This window comes from Eptatretus burgeri, chromosome 2 (genome assembly GCF_056783735.1).
Source record: "Eptatretus burgeri isolate ZD-2024b chromosome 2, Ebu_testis_v1, whole genome shotgun sequence".
Lineage (NCBI taxonomy): Eukaryota > Metazoa > Chordata > Myxini > Myxiniformes > Myxinidae > Eptatretus > Eptatretus burgeri.
In genome coordinates, this window is record NC_140962.1 from 69,597,718 (window position 1) to 69,620,217 (window position 22,500).

The 22,500-nt window shown below is 45.3% G+C and overlaps 2 protein-coding genes across 5 annotated transcripts in view; both read right to left on the reverse strand.

The window, feature by feature from the left end:
- Nucleotides 1-7,503: 7,503 nt before the first annotated feature.
- On the reverse strand, nucleotides 7,504-11,101 carry LOC147032243 (ubiquitin carboxyl-terminal hydrolase 19-like). 4 transcript variants are annotated; one of them, XR_015052014.1, is made up of 6 exons: nucleotides 10,832-11,101; nucleotides 10,420-10,586; nucleotides 9,901-10,068; nucleotides 9,636-9,799; nucleotides 8,982-9,165; nucleotides 7,504-8,730 (listed from the first exon to the last, which is right to left on the reverse strand). XR_015052014.1 is itself a non-coding variant. In XM_085858362.1 (4 exons), the coding sequence occupies exons 1-3, from the start codon at nucleotides 10,948-10,950 to the stop codon at nucleotides 9,947-9,949; spliced, it is 408 nt and encodes a 135-aa protein (XP_085714488.1). In that variant the 5' UTR covers nucleotides 10,951-11,101; the 3' UTR covers nucleotides 9,311-9,799; nucleotides 9,901-9,946. The 4 variants fall into 4 exon arrangements, 1 of the variants encoding a protein (XP_085714488.1); XR_015052016.1 differs by lacking the exon at nucleotides 9,636-9,799; XR_015052022.1 differs by lacking the exons at nucleotides 7,504-8,730; nucleotides 8,982-9,165 and adding an exon at nucleotides 9,311-9,436.
- Nucleotides 11,102-18,021: 6,920 nt separating this feature from the next.
- LOC147032244 (ubiquitin carboxyl-terminal hydrolase 50-like) overlaps nucleotides 18,022-22,500 on the reverse strand; it is a 5,015-nt gene continuing 536 nt past the window's right edge. Inside the window, exons 2-5 of the mRNA XM_085858371.1 lie at nucleotides 21,522-21,649; nucleotides 19,082-19,217; nucleotides 18,712-18,875; nucleotides 18,022-18,089 (exon numbers count right to left, since the gene is read on the reverse strand). Coding sequence (XP_085714497.1) covers nucleotides 18,051-18,089; nucleotides 18,712-18,875; nucleotides 19,082-19,217; nucleotides 21,522-21,596 — 414 coding nt within the window. The 5' untranslated portion in view covers nucleotides 21,597-21,649 and the 3' untranslated portion in view covers nucleotides 18,022-18,050. The remainder of the gene's footprint in view (nucleotides 18,090-18,711; nucleotides 18,876-19,081; nucleotides 19,218-21,521; nucleotides 21,650-22,500) is intronic.

A 22,500-nucleotide genomic window follows, 5' to 3' on the forward strand; every position in this document is an offset into this window, starting at 1 on the left:
GGAACCTGTGCATCCAACATATACCTGGGGGTGGGGGGAGGAGGGGAGGCAAAGCACAGATAGGGCGGAGGGTGCAAGTCCAGAAAAGAAGCAGAAGAAGGCAGAGAGACCACCGACCTGTCGGCGATGGCGAAGTGATAGGCCCATAGACTCAGCTTCATCACAAGAGATTCCAATGATATTGAAGGCCTTTGTTTCCACAGCATCAATATTATCAAGATGTGAGGCAGGGGAGCCCACATGGGGAGAGCAGTACTCCATCGAGTTGCGGATGAAAGTCTTGAAGGTGGATAGGAGCTCAGGTGTGCCAAGGAAGGACAGAGGATGCCTCGTCAGTATCTGGCTTTGGAGGCCAACTTTGAAATGTGGCTCACCCAATGTGCCCAGCATTGTTCCCATCATCGTCGAAACAGCGTCAAGTCTTTTCAGGGACTCGTTCCAACAACCTTACGAATTCCTGTCCCCTCTGCAAACAAGTACGCCGCACTGATTACAGTCATTTCCTCAGTGAGTGTCCTTTCCTCCCCGAACGAGATCGTCGGTACATTTCCAGAACACACCATGTGGCTGACATAACTGAAGAGTCAGACGACGAGTCTGGAGACATAACATATGCCCATATGGACAAGCTCGTTAATAACATAGACTATACAGAAGCGTCCACTATCTCGCGTTTCCAGACTCGCCAGTCTCCATATCTAGACACCTTCCACGGCCACCACACAACCCGAGTAACCATCGACAGTGGGGCCACTGGTAACCTGATTCGTGAGATAACTGTAAGGAGGTTTGGAGCCAAGATTCAGAAGAGTGCACAGTCCGCTCGTCAGGCTGATGGGTCTTCCCCTCTTCAAGTGGTTGGTGAGATCAGACTGACACTGACTCGCGACAGAAGGTAATTTCAGTTTGAGGGCCTGGTTGTCGAAAATCTTGACGAAGAAGTACTAGCAGGAACACCTTTCATGGAGTCTCATGACATCTCAATCCGCCCTGCGAAGCATCAAGTTATCCTGGGTGACGGCACCACATACGTTTATGGTTTTCAGGAAGGGAGCCTTAATCGCCATGCAGTACGCCGAGCTCATGTCGTACGTGCCCCAGCCACACACAACTACTCTGTGGCCCGGTGAGTTCATCGAAATGGTCCTTCCATGTGACATGTCAAGTGTCGACTCAGCGTTCGCACTCGAACCTCGCATGGATGCCCCAGTGCAAGGTCGCTGCGACCCATTGAGTACTGGCCCCCACCGAGTGTCATCCTTAGCATCAGCGGGAAGGTTCGGATCCCCAATTTAACTAACGAACCACGAATTCTCAAACAACATGAGCAATTTTGCCAAATCCGCTCTGTGTACATACCCGAAGAACACCCAGATGACGATACCGAGACCAGCCCCCCCCCCCAAATTAAAATGCACACTCACCTCACTCTCAGGACACTCTTCGACTGTCACCCTCGACCCTGATAACATGTTCACTCCTGAAACACGATCAAAGTTTTGTGCCCTTCTTGAAGAGTTTGATGAAGTGTTTGACCTAGTGTTCCAAGACTACAATGGTGCTGCAGGCGCCTTGAGGCTGTTGTTAACATCGGCCCCGTTCAACCTCCACAACGCAAAGGCCGTCTACCACAGTATGCGCAAGATAAACTGCGTGAACTACAACACAAATTTGATGAACTAGAAAAGCTTGGAGTCGTTGCTCGCCCTGAGGACATGGGGATTACTGTGGAATACCTGAATCCTTCATTCTTGATCAAGAAGCCCAGTGGCGGGTTCCGCTTTGTCACAACATTTGCTGATGTGGGCCGATACAGCAAGCCCCAACCCTCTCTTATGCCAAACGTACATTCCATCCTCCGCAAAATTGCTCAGTGGAAGTATCTAATTACTACCGACCTGACGAGTGCCTTCTACCAAATCCCATTATCTCGCCAGTCCATGAAGTACTGCGGTGTAGCCACACCCTTCCGGGGAATAAGTGTGCATACCAGATCCGCTATGGGTATGCCTGGATCAGAGACGGCACTCGAAGAACTCGTGTCGTGTCCTTGGTGATCTCTTATAGAAGGGGACCATCGCCAAACTCGCTGACGACCTCTATTGCGGTGGGGACACATTGGACGAACTTCTCCAGAACTGGAGAATGGTGTTGCAGGCTCTGTGTAAATGTCGACTTCGCCTCTCTGCTACGAAGGCAGTTGTCTGTCCAAAGAGCACCACCATCTTCGGATGGATCTGGTCTAGCGGTACTATCCAGGCCAGCCCACACCGTGTGGCTACACGCTCTACTTGTTCGGCTCCTGAGAAGGTCAGGGGAATGAGATCCCTTATCGGGGCATATAAGGTTCTCGTTCGTGTTATCCCCAACTGCTCCGCTCTCTTATCCCCCATGGATGATGTTGTGGCTGGATGCCAATCACTGGACAGAGTTGTGTGGACTGATGAGTTACATTCTGCCTTCCACAGAGCCCAAGCTGCTCTTTCGTCAGCTCGTACAATTACTCTTCCTCGTCCAAGTGATCAGCTATGGATCGTGACGGATGGTTCTGTCAAAAAATACAGCATTGGATCAACTCTGGACATCACGCGCAATGGAAGACCTCACCTTGCGGGTTTTCTTTAGCGCAAAGTTACGCGTACGCCAACCTACCTGGTTGCCATGTGACATGGAGGCCCTTTCCATTGCTGTATCAGTAAAACACTTCAGTCCCTTCATTATCCTATCTAAACATCATGCATCCATCCTCACTGATAGCAAGCCGTGCGTACAAGCGTATGAGAAGCTCTGTCGTGGCGATTTTTCAGCGAGCCCTCATCTATCCACATTGTTGTCCACCGTCAGCCGTTATCAAGCGACCGTACAGCATCTCGCAGGATCCGCCAATGCCCCATCTGATTTTGCCAGCCGCAATGCACCAGACTGTACCAACACCTCCTGTCAAATCTGTGCATTCATAAGACGCGAGGAGGAGGCCGTAGTCCTGCTGGTGTCAGCCCAAGACATTATTTCCGGCCGAACCAAACTGCCCTTCACCAACAGAACTGCCTGGATAGCAGTTCAGGCAGAGTGCGCAGACTTAAGGTGGACTCATGCCCACCTGATTCAGGGCACCCGCCCATCGAAGAAAACAACCAACATCAAGGATGTCAAACGTTACCTCCAGGTTGCGTCACTTTCCAAAGATGGCCTAGTTGTAGTCCGTCGGGACAAGCCCTTGTCCTCGGCATGCGAGTGCATTATTGTCCCACGTCAGGTAGTCAATGGCTTACTCACAGCATTACACATTCAACTGGATCACCCGAGTCGTCATCAACTCAGTTCTGTGATTCACCGCTATTTTTATGCTCTTGACTTGGACAGAGCAATCGATCAGGTAACCTCGAGGTGTCACCAGTTTGCTGCATTGCACAACATTCCTCATACCATTACCAAGTAGTCCACTGGAGAACCCCCAGGTGCTGTTGGTGAATCCTTCGCAGTGGATATCATCAAACGCAATCACCAGCTGGTTCTTATATTGCGAGAATTTCCACTTCCTGCACGACATCGTGCATTGTGGAGAATGAACAACACATCACTCTTCGTGACAACTTGATCCGCTTATGCATTGAGCTCCGGCCATTGGATGGACCACTTGCTGTCATCCGCACCGATCCGGCTCCCGGCTTCACACGTCTCGTCCACGATGAGCTTCTAAAAAACATCACCGGATGTGCATCGAGATTGGTCGCATTAAAAATCCCAACAAGAATCCCATCGCCGAGAAGGCAGTTCGTGAATGTGAAGACGAACTTCTACAACAGGAGTCGATGGGAGGACCAGTAACTCCACTAACCCTCGCACTGGCCACCGCCAGTATGAACTCACAAGTTCGTGCACGGGGACTCACGGCCCGAGAGATGTGGTGCCAGCGGGATCAGTTCACCAATCAACAAATCCCTTTCTCGGACTTACAAATGATACAAGCCCAACACCATCTTCGTTCCATTAACCACCCTCATATTGAGAAGTCGAAGGCACCCATGGGGTCCATCAAGCCCAATGTGTCAGTGGAAGTCGGTGATTTGATCTATTTGTACTCTGATCGTAACAAGTCATGCGCAAGAAACCGCTACCTCATCTGTGCCACCGATGGACCCTGGTGCAACATACGTAAATTTGTGGGGTCCCAATTCAGGAGTGCAGCTTATCGGGTGAAAAAGTCTGAATGCTACAAAGTCCCAGACCACTGGAAGGATACGCCCCCACTCCCTCACAATCGGGGATATTGTGTTGCACAACAAACCGAGGACGTTTGCCTCCAACCAGCAACAAAACTACCAGATCTCCCATTCATCCCCAATGAGCTGGCTTCACCTGCCGACAGTGCTGAATCCTTCCCAATCCCGAGTAGCCAAGTACCAGATCTAGGTTCTGATGCATCCCCGAGGCTTGACACCTGTAGTCCTGGTTAATTCCAAAGTCATCTGCGACACCTGTGAGGAACATCCAACGGTGTCCCCAACGGTCTGGACACCAAGACGCTCCAACCGTGTATGTTACCAGCCCAAACACTTCAAGGATTTTATTTTGGATGCTTCGAGTCATATTGTGGTCACAATGCTTGCAGAAATGGGCGTCGGCAGGGAGGGGCAAGGGGGGGGCATTTCCCCCCCCCTGGAAAATCAAAAATTTGAAAAAATTGATGGAAAATGCAAAATGAATAAAATAACATAAACATTTCTCAACAGTTCATTCAGAGAGAGCAGGTTACTACTCTTGGAACAGGAATTCGAGCCGTCGGGATCTCTTCCGAAATTGTCAATGACCCTGTTCATTAGCTCGATCTTCTGGCTCTTCACTTTGTCGCGGTGGACACTTAGCATGCAGAGGCCGGACAGACGTTTATCACTCATCGTTGATCTTAACCAGGTCTTCACCCTGCACAGTGTGCTGAAGGACCTTTCCACTGTACATGATGATGCAGGCAGAGTCAGTGCGATGAGGATAGCCTTGCGCACAGCAGGGAACAGAGTGGTCTGCTTCACCAGCTCGATCATACCCAGAGAGTTGTCATCCAGGGGCTTATGCTTCTGCACATCATACCACGCCAGAGCTTCTTCTACAAGGTTGTCAATGCCATACATTTCCTTGACAGATGAAACGATGTGCTTGAATTCATCTTTTTCTGTTTGCTGCATTTCTCTCGGATGTAGTGTGAAAATGTGAAAATATGGCGTGTGACTTTCCAGAGACTGGATCAAGGAATCCATGTACGGGACATAGATGGTGCGGCGATAGTACTCAATGGAGCCTCTTACATTCGGCCGGTGGACCTGGCGTGCGCATCGCCGACGCATAGTCAAGTCTATGCCAAGTTCTTCTGCCAAGGTTTTCACCTCAGGGATGACATCTTCTGAGAACACACGGTCTGCACCATCCCGGTGAGCTCGGAAAGCCTTCATCAACAGGTCGATGTGATCTCGGACTCCCATCATGTCCATGTCGACTGCCTGCAGCTGTTGGGTCACTGGCTCCAACATCGCTGAGTACTTCGCAATGATCTTCAGACAGATGAGGAACACTGTGGTTCCTGCAGCACACCTCAGCTGATACGCCGTCTGACGCGTACTCTGTGACTCATGCTGGTTTGCCTCCAGTTGCTCCAGTTGTGCATAGATATCACAAAAGTTCTCTGAAAAGATGCGGATGCTTTTGTACTTTGCCCTCCATCTGGTTTCACACAACAAAGGTATATTTGGAACCAGCCTCCTGCGCTTGGGACTGTCAAGGAAGAATTTCATGATAGATTTCACAGTTCCAGTCGTATTCCTCACATCTGCGACAGAATTCAGATCATGAACCACCAAATTCAGTTGATGTGAAGAGCAGTGCACAAAAACAGCTTTGGGATAGGTGTTCCTGATACGGGCCTGTACACCATTGTCTTTTCCTGCCATGGTTGAGCATCCATCGTAGCCTTGGCCGTGGAGCTTGTCGAGGTTAAGACCAATTTTTTTTGCTTGGTCGATGATAGTATCTGCAACTGTTGCAGCGTCCACCCTCTCCAGTGGAATGAATCCAAGGAATTCCTCACGTATGGTGGCTGAGTCATTCCTTTGTTCCTGCAGCGCAACAAATCGTACTCCAATGGACAGTTGCTCGGTGCCTGATATGTCAGCAGTTTCATCTGCAATGATAGAGAATCCATTTGATTCATTTGCAGCTTTCACAATATTGTCTATTACTACTTCTTCGGAGAGAACTATCAGCTCGTTCTGCACACAAACTCATGTGAATCTCGCATTTTTCCTTGCGCCCTCCATGTGATCCTTCAGGACCGTGTCCCGTGCTTCTATACTGAATCGCTGTAGGTCACAGAGGTTCCCCGATGTACTCTCCTTCCCCGTCAATGCAACGTCATGGCTGCAGCAGAACAGAATGCTGGATAGTATGGGGAACAGCTTCTCTCAGTTTTGAGTGACTGCTTTGACTGCTCGGTCTATCTGGCTCACGATGGTCAACTCTGGCCTTTGCACGGTGGTGAGGAAATTGTTGGCATCTTGCAGTGCGCCTTTGTGCCAGGAGGAAAGCATGTGCTTCTTTACGCACTCATTGAAGTCTTTGTATTTAACAAAAGGAGTCACGATGAACGCACCCATTAGACCTCGGTGCACTGGTTGAGGGAACAGCACACAGTATTTGCACAGAGCACCTTTCAAGTGACTTGAGTTGGCCAGCCATGGAGAATATTGGTTTATCCACGTGTGGCGGAAACAGCGGGAGCCCTGTGAATCGTTCTGATAGCTATAATCAGTTGGTGGGACATATGTGTTCATCAGGAGGTCATATCTTCGATTATTGGTCAAATGTTCTGTGGTTTTGACGTATGATCCAATGTCCAGATGATGAGGCAAGTCATTGGCCACTTTCACAAGTGGTGTTTGGGGTGGCATCTGATTGGTTGCTGTGAGAAACTGCTCGTAATGTCCCCCTCTGCGCTGCTCTGCTGGTTCAACAAGCGTCTCCGATGTACCCGGGGTGTCTTGATTGTTGTCAGTCATCAGACTTACGTTTTTTAAAGAACCTCCTGATATCCATTTCACATTCCTGAAAAACAAGAAAAATGAGGTGAACATAACAATACAAATTTAATACACTGGTCTTCCACAGACTCTATAACAATCAAATCAAGAGCATTTAGTTTGATTATTTTGTATAAAATCCAACGTAGAAAATTAGCATGAGTTTTGTTTCTGAAATAAAATAAATAGCCGCAACACAGAAGGAATGAACGAAAAAACACTATCTTCCACGCCAAATATCATGACATTCGATCAATCGTGTGTCTTCAACCTGAAGAATTGTTAACATTTTGTTCTGTTATTCACAGTAATCTTAGCAAAAAGATGTCTTCACACTTCACACGGCGATCTCAGGATAACATTGCCCCCCCCCCACCCTGCATTTTTTTCTGCGGACGCCCATGCTGCTGAGGCAGAACCAACACTCTACACAGAGTATGGTCCCAATCTCGGTTGGGTCCTCGGTGCCTTCGTTATGACGTCAAAATTGCAAACATAGAACACCACACCCGATCAAGTATGAACATTTTTGAGGTTCATCTGGGGATAAATTGGTCCACACAAAATAAATTGATGATGTCATTGGTCATGTGGTTTGGCAGTCATATTGTTAAAATAAAAATGAAAAAAAGCTTCAAAAATCTTCTCAAAAACGGCGAAACAGAAAGAGGTGAAACCGAACATGTATGACCGCCTATCCATCCATGATGAACAAAAGGTTCACCCATATGATGTCAGAGGTCACATGGTTTGGCAGCCATATTGGACTTACCGGAAAAAACAAAAAAAATATTCTCCAGACCAGCTGGAGAGATCAATGAGAAATCTCACAGAAATGTTCCCTCAGCCTTGGGGATACCAGGGTATGCACTAATAATTGAGAGGTCACACGGTCCGGCAGCCATATTAGATTGAGAAAAAGATTTTTGAAATCCTTTCTCTTAAACCGCTGAATCAATCGACATGAAACTTCACAAATGATCTCGTGGTGATGGGGAATATACGTTTTAAATTTCAACCTGATCGGACGGATGGTCTGGCAGCTAGAATTTTTTTTTTAAATCTCGGTTATTTTATTTATTTATTTGAATAAGGCTCACTTGGCTGTGCCTGGATGGGTTTGTGGGTGGAGAAGTAGCAGCTGAGCGCTAATCTTACCAAGGTTCTTACTGATGACTTCATCTTTGCTTCTGCTCATCATCATCGAACTTTGAGATTTATTTTTGAAAGTGTAGTTTTCAGTCTTCTCTTTTACCCTTTTGCTTGATTCTCCCTAGAAACCCTGTGCTCAGAACACATGTGGAAACTTAACACTTTCATTCCATACACTCTCACCTGAAGCCCAGTTTTGAGAACCTCACTGCATCGAGAACATCTCATCAAGAAGAAGAGATCCTGGACATCATGGGGCAAAGAGTCAAATCTCACATATTAAAGAAACACAACATGGAAGATGATGATGATGATTTATTTTTCAAATAACAGATGTACAGGATTGTGCAATAAAAGGTTGACAAAAAATTAAACATAGCGCAGTGACAACATCCACCAAACAATGTCCTCAACAACTCCCACCACTGGAATTCACTTTTCTGAAACAACACTTCTCCCAACATTCGGTCCTTCCACTGATTTTCTTGCAGGTTTGGTGTAAAACTCGGGCCTGAGAGAACAAAGCAACAAAGATCAGTTACTTATGAGAACCATTTTATCAGAATAGGATAATGATAATATGTCTGACGTGATGATGCACAGATAGAGCACTTCCTTTCAAGCTGTCTGGTTTGGGTGTGACTCTCAGCCTGACAATAAACTGGCAGCTCACTGCTTTGCAGGCGAGATATAAGAGCAGGTGCGACCAAAGTCCAAATTCCCACCATAACCTCCAGAGGGCAAGAGGAAACCCAAAAATACCTATTCATGACATCTTGATTCCATTCTTGCAAGAACTGACAATGAATAGTCCCAAATGGGACAGATGATCGTCTCCCAATGGAGGGCGGTCATAGTCTGGATCCATTAGGTGAAGGTGAAAAAGTTAATTTTCAGTTTCCTTGGATGGAAAATTATTATCAACAGACCGCTACCTTGATCGCTCCTGAAAATAAAAATAACCCGGATTAAGGAAAATGAAGCAAAAACATGAGTATTGCTAAAGTGCATAATATATATATATATATATATATATATATATATATATATATATATATATATATATATATATATATATATATATATATATATATATATATATATATATATATATATATATAGAAAGGTGGAGTGTGAGGAGGACTCTCCCGATCTCCATTGGACATCGTCCTGCACCAAGGCGTCCCCTCCAACCCGGAGGCCTCGGCCCAGAGACTCTGTCAAACAGACAAAGATTACATGGTCAGCATCAGTTACACATCAAACGGAGCCGCCTATCTGGATTTCGGGTTTATTTGCCCTCATCACATTGTATCCTTGGACTCGGAAGGCATTTTCATTGGATAAACGACTTGGGACCTTTTTAAACATGATTTATAACTCTTCCCTCCCTCAACTCTTTTAAGAACACAGTACCTGGTGTAAGCTTGATGTTAGCTTTGTGGTTAGGATGACTGGCTCAGGATGTTTAGGTCCTGAGTTTGAGCACCCACCCATTGAATTAACACCAGGTGGGGTTGACTCAGTCCGTCATCTCAGCCCATCATCCTTCCAAGATCAGCAAAATGAGTACCAGTGCACTGGTATGAGGGTACAGCATCAGCGGCATTGTCACACTCCAAGAAAATAATAGCTACCTGGCAGTCAAGCTGCCATAAGCAAGAAGGAGAAGAGGAAGTACCTGGTGTGTGGCTGTTTCTGCCCTTTTGCACAATATGGTGGCATCTCTAGCACGAGGTGCGGCCCGTCGGACTGCGCCTTCGATGGTACATCAGCACGTAAGCATCTTTTTTGCACACCTCATGCTCTTCCGCAGAGAACACTTCATGATCATCAAAACTCCTCCATCCTGTACATCACACCGTGGGATCAGAAAAGACAACTTCAAAACAAAACTCTTATCATTGCAACATGAAACGATTCTTTGGCTGCATTGTCCTTGAATCTACACAGTCATCAATAAAATAACACCAACATTCACGAGTGACGCAGTTATAACAAGGAATAAGCGTTTAAAAATATTCTTCAAACCATGACAAGTTAAAATGCTTGAAGTATAAAATAAATTCCTTTAAAATCTGTTTGGTTTGGAGATCCTTATATTCAAATGACTTGTGATATTCAACCCCAGATAAACTCACAAACAGGAAAACAAACACACAAAGCATCGAACAATTTCCACTCGCTCCTTCAACCTTACCGAGGACACTGTTTTGAGTGTCAGAGGTGCATGGCCGTCGTGCGATGGCGGTGTAGTGTGCCAGGTCCATTCGCAATCGTTTGTGTTTGATGACAGCATACAGGTCATACGTTGTAACTGCGCTTGTCATGACAGCATCGCCACAATATGGCACCATTTCAAGACCACTGCAGCAGAAAGGTGCATCAAACAATGTTGTGTGGTCGATCAGGGAGAAGAGGAAGAACAAAGACTTGAACATATTGATCAGGGCAAAACAAATCCAGACACACTTGTCCTGGCTCATGGGACAATAATTACTTATCTCTTGTAATCCAAAGCTGCAAATGACAGTCTATTGTGATGAGTTCTGATTGGAGTTGGAATGTTCTGAGAGCAATATGTTGAGGTTTCATCATTCCCAGGTACTTACCTCAATGGAAAGTCAACAAGGGTTTTGATCTTCTTCCCCAAGTTGTTAAAACGTAACAGGTGAAGGATCAGTACCTCAGGAAGGTGACTTATGCATCCCTGCATCGTCCCCTTTTTCATTTCTTTGCAATCAGTACAATAACTGGAAAGCACAATGAGACACGAAAACAATCATGGAGGGGCATTGGCATCTGATAAGTTGTTCATATTTACTCACACACGGTCTCAATCACCTTATCTTGTACCATTTACTACATTCACCACTTACAATTCTGGATCACTTTGGAAAAGCAATGACAGGCAGTCTGTGAGATGAATCTTCTTTTATGCTTCGCATTGTGTGGCAAAGGCAGCGATAAGCAGGAGAAGGATTCAAAATGCCTCGATCCCTGAAAACAAAGAAAAACCCAAAATAAGGGGGGGGTAAAGAGGGAGGGAGGGGTGGGGTGAAGAGTTATATTCATGAATCTAAGAAGAAAAATCATGTAAAAGAGAAGATCATTAATGTAAGAAACAAGTTTTGTGAAAATAAAAATTATTTTAAACTAAATGTATGATTGGTTAAAGTAGAGAGAAACAACAGGAGGAAAAATTCATGGAAGTACCCCCCACCCCCCCCCCGCCATCACGCTGCAATCTCCCCCTTCCCCTCACGCGACCTGGCATCACCTTTCCCTGCCCTCCCCCATCACACACCCTCCCCACCCCCATCACACTCCCTCCCCACCCCCATCACACTCCCTCCCCACCCCCCCATCACACTCCCTCCCCACCCCATCACACTTCCTCCTTCCCCCTCCACACTGCCTCCCCTCCGTCCACACTCCCCCACCATCATGCTGCCTCCCCCCTCCACACTGCGTCCCCCACCTTCACAATGCCTACCCCCCATCATGCTGCCTCCTCCCCCCTCCACATTGCCTCCCCCACCTTCACAATGCCTCCCCACCTTCACAATGCCTCCCCCACCTCCACACACACTACCTCCTCCCCCACACTGCCTCCCCCACCTCCACACTGCCTCCCACCCACTCTCACGCTGCCTCCACTCTTCATTCCTCCCCCCTGCACCTCACGTTGTCCCCTCCCTTCATCCTGCTGCCTTCCCTCCAATGTGCTGCCTTCCCCTCTCTCCTCTCACGCTGTCCTCCACCAAAACACACGCCCCCACCAGAAACTCTCCGGATGTTGAGGAGAGGAATGTGTGAATTGGAGAAATGAAAGCTTTTCTCTTATTTTTAAAGCAGTTTTTTTGAAACACCAACCCCCCCACCTTTCCCTCAAGTTCCCCTTTCAAATACACGCCCAGAACACACATTCCCCTCCAGACAACCACACTCTCTTCTTTCCCTCCTCTCCCTTTGCACTCCCTCTTTCTCTCCCGCCCCCCCACCCCCTTAATATTCTGATCTGCGAAGTAACAGGTTGTATTTTCTCGTGTTTATTTTCATAATTGAGAAGACTATCCAAAACGGGAGAGTTTAAACACATAAAATACATATCTCTATGTCAGTCTGCCTGTCCGTCTCTCTGCCTGTCCGTCTCTCTGTCTGTCCGTCTCTCTCTCTGTCCGTCTCTCTGTCTGTCCGTCTCTCATCTATCCACACACACACACACACACACACACACACATAAATATAATGACTCATCCATGCCCTTCCAGTCAAATAAGCTGCATCAAACAAAGAAGAGAGATATTGGTGGGTCGTTCTTAATTATTTAAACATTGACTGCTTTTGTCATTTGCACATGGTTCATCCTTGGGAGCCTGATTGGTACGTATTGCTGTCTGCGTTGTCGCTGAGGATTCGCCAGTAAGCGAGGAAACCGGTCCGGCTGCTGATGGGGTGTGCAGCATTGGGGTTCTCACATGTGTACCATTTGTGAATGTCTTAACAACAGCTGTGGAGGAACTCTGGGAAGGGTTTGAAACAGCAAAGGGCATACCTCTTCAGCGAGAAGATCATGGGAGGAGACGATAAATTTGTATAATCCGAGCCACCTGGGTTTATTTGATAAGGTGAGAGCTGATTGGTTATTCCTTCCATTCACAGATGAGAGATGTGTGTGGGATCTGTGACGTCACAAATGGTTATCATGGAATGGACTCATATCCTGGGGTCCATTTATGAACGTTGAACTTGAAGCAACACACGCTCCTTTTTGTGACAACACCGGTGCATTCAGGTGCATCAAGAGTACCAGGATGAAAGGTGAAGCAGAACACCTCCTTTGCTTAACCACATGGCATCAAAAACATAACAGATGAATGAACAATAAACTGATACAATAACGAACTTGAACGGCACTCAGTGGAATGCATACCTCCGACAGGCTGAACATTTTACGTTTTATATCCCACTGACAGACCGGATCGAGATCCAGACCTGAAACAAAATCTCATCAGTTTGTTATCGTCACCTGACCAACTCATTCAACAAGTTCGTCGGAATCCGTCTATAACATTTTGAGATATCGGGAAATATTTCGTTTTTGGCTGTATTTCTCAATGGATGAGGGGAATGATCCCTTCCTTCAGGACGGGTTCTTCACGAGTCAAACTGAATTCAGAGAGAGAGGCAACAAGCGAGAGGGAGAGGAAGAGAGAGAGAGAGAGGGAGAGAGAGAGAGAGAGAGAGAGAGAGAGAGAGAGAGAGAGAGAGAGAGAGAGAGAGAGAGAGAGAGAGAGAGAGAGAGAGAGAGAGAGAGAGAGAGAGAGAGAGAGAGAGAGAGAGAGAGACATAGACAGAGAGAGGGAGAAAGGAGAGAGGAGAGAGATACAGAAGACAGACAGAGAGGAGACAGGAGAGACGAGAGAGAAGAGGGAGAGAGAGAGAAGACAGAGCGAGACTGAGATAGAAAGAAAGAGAGGGAGAGAGGGAGCGACATCGACAGTGAGAGAGACGGAGAGAGAGACTGAGATAGAGAGACAATCAAATAGACAGAGAGACAGTGAGAAAGTGTTCCGCAAATGAGGGACAGACATACACTGACAGACATACACTGACAGACATACACTGACAGACATACAGACAAAGAGTGTAAGACTTTTTCAATGAAATTACTTTTGTGAGAAAAACTTACAATGCCGCAGCTCGAACACGTAATCTTGGTTTGCTGTTGGCCATAAAATGTGTCGTAAATGATGGAGTTGTTGAAATACGATTTGTTGTTTTCCCACGACTTCGCTCCTGCAACCTGTTCCACAAAACATACAAATGTGTGAGCAACAGCCATTTCACAAAAACGTAAAACAGCCAGGAAATGGTGGCACTCCAATGATATCCACGTTCAACAGAAAAGCTTGAGACTGAGAACAAGAAACAAAAACATGGAAAATATAACAAAGAATACCAAGTAATATCAAGGACATTTGGCCCATCATGACTGCACCACACCAATACCAGATTAAATAAATCCATCAATCCGTCAAAAGGACTGAAGTAAAGGAGATTTGAATCTGGTTTCTCAGCATCACCAGCCATTGGTTCAGATAGCAATGCTAAACAGACCGAGGCAAGCTCTTGGTTCTGTTCTCAACAAAACAGACTGAATGAGAAGACGGTTCCACAGAGCGAATGACCTGAGTGCGAGGCTGGACGGTGGAGGACGAGATTATAACCAAAATTACGTCGGGTAAAAACACAAGCAGCTCCCGATCGCTGTTAAAATCAGGGGCGACATGTAGTGAGATGGATGTGAAGAAGATCCAGGACAATATGGGCTTAGGAGGATCCATTCCCAGCTACTTCAACAGTGTCTGCAGTGTTAATACATTTCCAAGAGAAAGACAGAATTCATGATGAGATGCAAGGAAGAGCATTATATTTCCAGAAATAATTAAATCCTTCAAGTTTTATACCATAAGAAGATTGATTAGTGAATCAGGAAGGAAAAATACACAACTCATGCAACAACGACGTGGTGATTCTCCAAATACGAGTTAATCCTTCATCAAACAGAAAAATTAATTGCTCGTCTCATTTGCCTCTTAATCACTCGCGACATTATTCCACATTTTCTCACAGTAAACAATGAATATTCCTCAATAATTAAACTACCAACAACTAGTGTAGTTGCACAACAAGACAAACATTAGGTCTGATGTTTGACAACCCAGTGGTCTTCATTCAAGGCAAACCCGATGTGAGACTGATAAAGAGAGGTGTAATGATGGGAAGTTCTGTCTGTGACACTCTGTGGATCAATTGCAATGAATACGAGTGTTATTGTCTCAACAACGCTGTTGATGTTGTTAATGTTCATCAGGGCCATATTTCGGATGGGGAAAGTCGATCACGTGATCCAGGGCCTACAGAAAATTGGGGCCTCCACATTTTGTGAAAACATTTTTGTGTTTAAATAAATGCCAACAATTTCGATCCAATTAAAAAAAAACCTGAGTAGTTTCAACGAAATGAAGGATTTTATCAAACTTTTATCTGGATAGAAGGTAAATGTAAGCATCCATATTTATTCAACATATTTGTCATTTTTTTATGTTTTAGAAATGTTTTGATCATGTGGAAGTAGTTAATTTCTACATCTGTCTTTTGTTTCTACATCTGTCTTTTGTTTCATTTCCTCACGTCACATAATGAGTCAGCAGCCTGACAGTCACCGACACCGTGTGCATGAGAGTGGCGCAGCGAAAAGGAAGAAGGCCGAGGAAAAGGCAGATCACTAGCTGCTGTCATTGCGAAGACACCGACAATTGATCAGTGGTACAAGGGATCGTCCGCTTCAAGTTCTCAGCCGCAGACAGAAGATGAAAATGAAGAAGGAGTCCAAACTGAAGATACGACCGCTGACGATACTGAAGTTGATGTCACTGAGGGAACGGGAATTGATGATAACAAGGATGTGGAATTCATTGCTGTTGCTGCTGCAGTCCCAGGATTGGCTGATGACGTTGGACTGTGGCCTGGCGTTACAACAGGTGAGATCGTTGATTACTGGGCGAAGCATGGACCTTCTGAGCAACAGCATTGTGACGAGCAGCTCTTCAAACAGACTTCGGAGAACCAAGAACTGTTGCCGCAGGGAGACTACAGTAGATCCCAGAAGTACATGAAGACTGTTTGAACGAACATCGATGGGACAGGAAAGACTGATCTCTCTCACACTCATGAACATTGAGAGTGACCTTCTGCGTCAGCTGTCCATTGATGAAATTGTGGATGACTTTGCCAGTCAGAAGGCGCGTCGAGTCAATATGACAAAGTGAACGTCCCACACAGCAGCAGCATGATCTTGTGTGTTTGATGATTTTATAAACATCGTTCCACCTGATGTATATTATATTGTTATTTGAAACATTTTCCAACCCCTCCCCCACTCTGTACCCTCTGCTCTCTGCTCTCCGCCTTCTCACCCAAAAAATTTGGTAAATACGAGGACTAATTGTTCTCTCGGCGAAGCGACGGGCCGGCTCTGTGAGTTAATCTATCAATTTAAATTATTCCATGGACTTTAAAATGTCAATTGCGTTGGTCTTCTGGTTTCACTCAGAGACAAAGCTCTGAGCTACTTATACTGCCCACTGTGAAATGGTGGTGCAACATCGGGTGGCATTGGTTCAATTTAAACAACGAGAGAGTAAAATATCCTGGATGTGAAATAAAATTTGGTATCAACATTATTCATGCCTGTTCTCCCGTCATTTCAAAAGTGAATACTGAGGTTTTCAAAGGCAACATGGGAAGTGGCCGCCGTAAAGGGGAGACACACGAACGCACGGACAAACACTATGGTTTGCATCTTATCAAAAATGACTTCCCTTCCAAGGCCAAATAGCTTCAACACAGAAAGAGATCATTCAGCAAGTCCAGCCTGTACAATGGTTGCCAACATATGAGGAGAGGAGAGGAGGAGATTGGGACCATACTCTGTGCAGAGCATTGGTGCTGCTTTCGCAGTCTCCTTGGCGATTGGGCACAATCCTGGACGGGTCGCCACTCCGACACAGTGTACCAGCATGCTGGCACTCATTTTGCCGAACTCGGAAGGATGACAGGTCGAGTAAACACCACCTGGTATTAATTTAACAGCTGAGTTCGATTTGAACTCAGGACCTCAGGATCCAAACCCCACCACCTTAACCAATAAGCCAACAACAAGCATAACATATGACAGTAGGTCCAGTATGTGCTCTATCCTTTGTAAATGTGTGACATCAAGCAAGGAAGCATCACACACCATGTCTGGAGCCTTTGATTTCGCGAATGATTTAGCCGGGGTTGAAACACCGACCACCTCGACTCAGAGCGGACGCTCCAACTGGAACGAATTACATCATCGAGTCCACCGAGAATTAAATTTGAGGTTATTTTGAACCTTTGAAGTTTATTATTCAACGTTCTTTTCAGGTGACAATGCCAAATGGAGGCGTTTCTATCATTAAATGACGACTTTACACCGCAAGCTTTCTTCAAAGACTTTTTCATATCGGCCACTGTTATAAAGAATGCAGACATGGTTTGTTCAACTTGGTGATAAACTGAGGGTCATATCTTCACGCAATGTTCAACAAACCAATTCCATGTTGTGTTTATATGTTTAAAATGTATCTAATTTGTCATCATGCTCTTTTTCTGGTTGAATATCTATCTTTGAATGCGTGCTCAGCTTTTCAAGCACAGTGACCACCAGAAACGGGGATAAGACGAACCCATGGACAGACACCACGGTTCCCATGATGTAATTGATGAAGGGTGGAAATTCATAGTTACACTGTCAGGAAGATGGAGCAAGTCGATATTGCAGTGGCACGGAGGAACCTGGTTCAGTTCTTCATGGAGTTTATCAAGAATGACCATCAGACATTCTTGGGCATCATGCTGCTCCCCATCATTGAAGTCGGGGGCCACCTTGCACATCGCCTCCTGTTATGAACAAGGGATTGAATGGACACAAGCTGTTGAACAGGTGGAGCTTATAATTGTTGATGGAATAAGTAATATTTTAATCAATGCCATGTTTTGTACATTAATCTGTATGAATCAGGTTTAAATTTGGAACTTTTAATCTAATCACAATGAATATCGAGAACAAGGAAAGATTGCAAACCCTCGTCCAGACTTGTTCCGTGTGGTTTTATGGTATGTATTCTGTGGAGGAACTCACATTCTAATTGTACATACTTTATAGACGAACTCACATTATAATTGCACACACTTTCTCGTTGCACTTGGTTGAAAAAAGAGAAAGTGTCCGACTGGCTACCACGAGGTGGTGATGGTGGCCAACGTTAGCACATTCTGTGCAGAGAAACAGACAAACGAACAAATGAAAAATCACTCACAGAGCGACACTTGTCAAAATGAAATGGCACTCCACAGAGCGCAGACCTCCGCCAGGCTAAAGAGTTTCCGTTTTGTATCCCACGGATAGCCCAGATCTGGATACCGACCTGAACCAAAATCAAGACTCTTCATCCTCGTCACACACCCAATGTGTCCACCAAGTTTCGACCGAATCCGTCCTTAACTTGAGATATCATTCATGCTACATATCGTTTTTGGCCCTATCTCTGAATGCTGAAGAATCACTTGAAAAATTCTCGTATCCGGATCCATATTAGGATTCAGATCTTCATTAAAATTGTGCATTGCTCTTTTTGGTCGGTCACTTATTCACCAAAAAATTCAGAATGATTGCCTGAAAACTGTGGCCAAAAATCGTGTGAGACACAGACAGACAGACAGACAGATAGACAAACAGATAAACACTGCCGACCAACATACTTGGCAAAAAATTTTTTTGCAAAGTTTCAAAGAAACAAACACATGGAACCAAATGCAATACCCTCCACTTTGGTGAAGGTAAAAAGATAACTTGTCGGTGAAAGTTAATGAAAAAACAAAAGGATTCCGAGCTCACCATAAAGTACACTGGATTAACAAAGTAGTCCGTCTTTTTCTTGTTGGTGAACAATTTCAGGACTTTACCATTAACAGAGAACTTGTCCTTGTTCCAAATGGCCGTGAGGAGTTGACTGAAGAACGTTGTTAGGTTTCCAAAGTCATCACTGTCAAAGTTCATTCCTGCCGGAGGTATGACAAAGGAACACAGTGAAAGGAAGAGCAGACAACGAGGTTTCCTGATCTTGTTCAGACCTTGCTGTTGTGCTGGGGTTGCTGTGTCACTGGGATCATTGATGAAAAATACCAATCTCCACTGAAACACATTTCAAACTCCACATTGTTGTGAAGAGAAACAAGGGCAAGACCCTGCTTGGTGATGAACTTACCAATAAAGTAGGCCAGCACATCCGGGGTATTGGCCAAACACTGGACCACACAATTCAAGTAGCACAACAGGAACGGATTTTTCAGGCCAATGAAACCGACGGGATAACGGAAGGTGTCATCTTTCATGGATTGATGCTGTAATGCAGAGAGAGGGAGGATAGAAAGAAGGTTGAGTGGAGTGACATTATCCATTTATTGTCCTCATTCCCAACACAAGCACAAACTTCATTGTCCTTCCTCTGACAATTGTTTTCTTGTCTATTCCCAACACATTCTACATGTTGTATGGCTGTCAGCAAAGATAATTCATTTTTGTGAATACATAATCAAGGCTCGTGCAAGAGTAGAATCAGTACACTGAACGGATCAGGACACAGAAGGACAAAAGGAACAGATGAGAGGACGAAGAATTGAGGAAATTTCGAAGAACGAAGGATTGTGGTGTGTTCGAGAGGGTAGAAAAGATCATGGTTTTGAATTGGGGATGATCTGAAATGGTGGTGAACAGCTGTCCTTAAGACGTGGTGGGAAGATTGAATATAATGTGGAAGTTGGTTCTTGAGGTGGGAGAAAAGAGGCACAAATGAGTGGTGGTGAGCAGTGATCCTGGAATGTGGGTAATTTAATCAGAATGGGGTTGGTGGTTTAATGGACTGTGTTTGCCCTGCAGAATCCTTGAGGGACAAAGCACTGAAGGAGCAGAGGGTGCAAGACCAGTGAGGACACGGTATATGTGAGAGAGAGAGAGAGAGAGAGAGAGAGAGAGAGAGAGAGAGAGAGAGAGAGAGAGAGAGAGAGAGAGAGAGAGAGAGAGAGAGAGAGAGAGAGAGAGAGAGAGAGAGAGAAAGAGAGAAAGAGAGACCAATGACCTGTGTGTGATGGCGTGGTGATAGACCGTGACACTCTGCTTTATCGTGGGAGATTCCAATAACCTTGAAGACCTTGGGATCTCCCGTGTCAAGGTGAGCAAGGTCTGCGGCAGGGGAACAGCCAGAGGAGAGAGCATTACTCCATTAAGCTGTGGAAGGAAGGACTTTCGACGACGGAGGATGCCCAGTCGGCAGCTAGCTTTGCACCCCAACTTTGAAATGTGGTTTGCCCAAGAAAGATCATGGCTGATCGTGAGACCCAGGAGTTTGAATGACCAAACTTCTTCAAGATGATTGTTAAGAAAGTAGATAAGGGGAGGGGGGTTGGATTGCCAGACAGTCCTTTCTGAAAGAGATGGAGAGAGTGTGAGAATTGTCAGGATTTTAAGAAATATTCCAATAAAGTAGGCCAGCACATCCAGAGTATTGGCCAAACACTGGACCACACAAGTCAAGCCAGAGTCAAGTGTTTGACCAGCTTGTAATTTTCTCATGGTCTGAAGGGATTGAAGAGGTTGCAGCTTGCCTGTCTGAAGGATGAGGGATGTCACGGCAGAGGGTGGACTCAACAGAAAACAAACAACGAACATTTTCAAGAGAGTCATTCAAGCTTCAGACCAATAAAGAAGATCAGGAATAGGACTGGACCCTGAACACTGGCTTGGGGAACTCCAGTCTTGACAGGGAGAGGAGATAAAAGGATTCCGGGAAGAGCCACACCTTGGCTCCAAGAGCAGAGGAAGTCAGAGAGCCATGTGTGGAGTTGTCCTTGGATGCCAGAGGAAGACAGTTTGGAAAGTAAGGCAGGATGCCAGACTGTATTAAAAGCACAAGATTTGTCCAGAGAGACGGCCCTGATCTCATGTCTGAGATTGAGGGTCTCTGTCCATTGTTGGAAGAGTAAAATCAGCAAGTCTAAGGTGAAGTGACCTCATCTGCAACAAATTTGTGATGATGAGGTTGTTGGAGAAAAGAAAGTATTTCATATCAACTGAGATTGTGGATTCCATGACGTTGATGGTGATGAGAAGTAAGATGAGAGGTTTGTAGTTAAGGGGATCAGTTTTTCCACCTTTTTTTATGGAATGCAGTGATGTTGGTGGATTTCGAAGACGATGAAAGATGACCCAGAGTAAATGATATGGTGAAAATGGCAGATAGAGGATGGGGGAAGAGCAGCAGAGCAGGATTTTAGGACATATGAGATGATGTCATTGGGTCCCATTGCAGAGCCAGAGTCAAGGGTTGAACAACCTTCTCCACCTTCTCAGATGCAAAAGACACAGAGTACAAGCAGTTGGGGACGACAGGGAAGGATGGGTACTGAGTGTGAGGGGCTGGAGATGCAAAATTTGGAAGCAAACACAGAATTGAGGCATTCAGCCTTCTCACAAGCAGAGAGAGCTGTGGTGACATTTGAAGTGAGGAAAGGGATGGAGGGGGAGCATCCACCAGATACAGATGTAACAAGACACCACCAGCTTTTAGAGGAGGGAGACAAGTTTGAAACTGTTAACATTGAAATTCAAACTGTTATCTTGATTTTCCCGAAAACATAATCATCAATTACCTTTGGCACGTCCACCATGATCTTCATATTGTCACCTGGCTCATCACATACATCACAGGCACCTTGGATCTGCATGTTTTCTTTCCCAGCAGGTTCTTCGTTATCATTACACACATCTTGACCGTTACCTGCGGATATCAACAACTGTTTCAGGAAAACATAAAGAGGAAAAAAAATGCTTCAGAGAAGTTTTCCATTGCCAGGATAACATTGACGGTCCCGGTGGGTGTGGAACACTGATTTTCACGTGTTGTGGTCGAACCCATCATCAATTTAAACTTCATATCTGCAGCACAACTTTCCCTTGATCCAGTGACGGCCATATTTTTTGTGACCACCACATGACCTTGACCTTCACCATTTATGGATGGAGTGTAAAATAATAAAACGTGTCTCCATCGACAATCCACACATGAAACTTAACATTATTAAAATCGGAGGAAAATTATTCAAGTTCTGATCAAAAAGGTGTTTTTCATTAATTAGGTCACAATGCAAAAAAGTAGGTCAAGGACACAAATCAAAGACCAGGTGTACAACTTCAGTGCAGGTACACTGTGATGTTGTGAGAATATCTTGGAAGGCCAAGTGGTCTTAGTGATTCCGCATTCTCAAAATTGAGCGATGACAAACAAACAAGTTAATTTTTTTAAGACCACCATGTGAACTTGACCTTCAACCCGGAGCGACACGATGTAAATTAAATGTAAATGTGACTCCTTGTGGAGTCGAGGCGATCTGGGGAAGGCAATTTCGTTCTGAACAGACAAACCTAAATCGAGGTTTTGTGAAACATGTTTAAATGTTGATAATTGTGTCACGAACTTAAAAATAGGTCAAGGTCAGAAAACCCCCATGTCACCACAGCCCACTTTGTATTCCCATTGTTGATGTAAAATTTAATTCCCAAAGTCCCTGTCGGCTCCGAGATAAAGCTCAGACATTGATACAGTCCAGAGATTGGGAGTGTTGAGAGAGA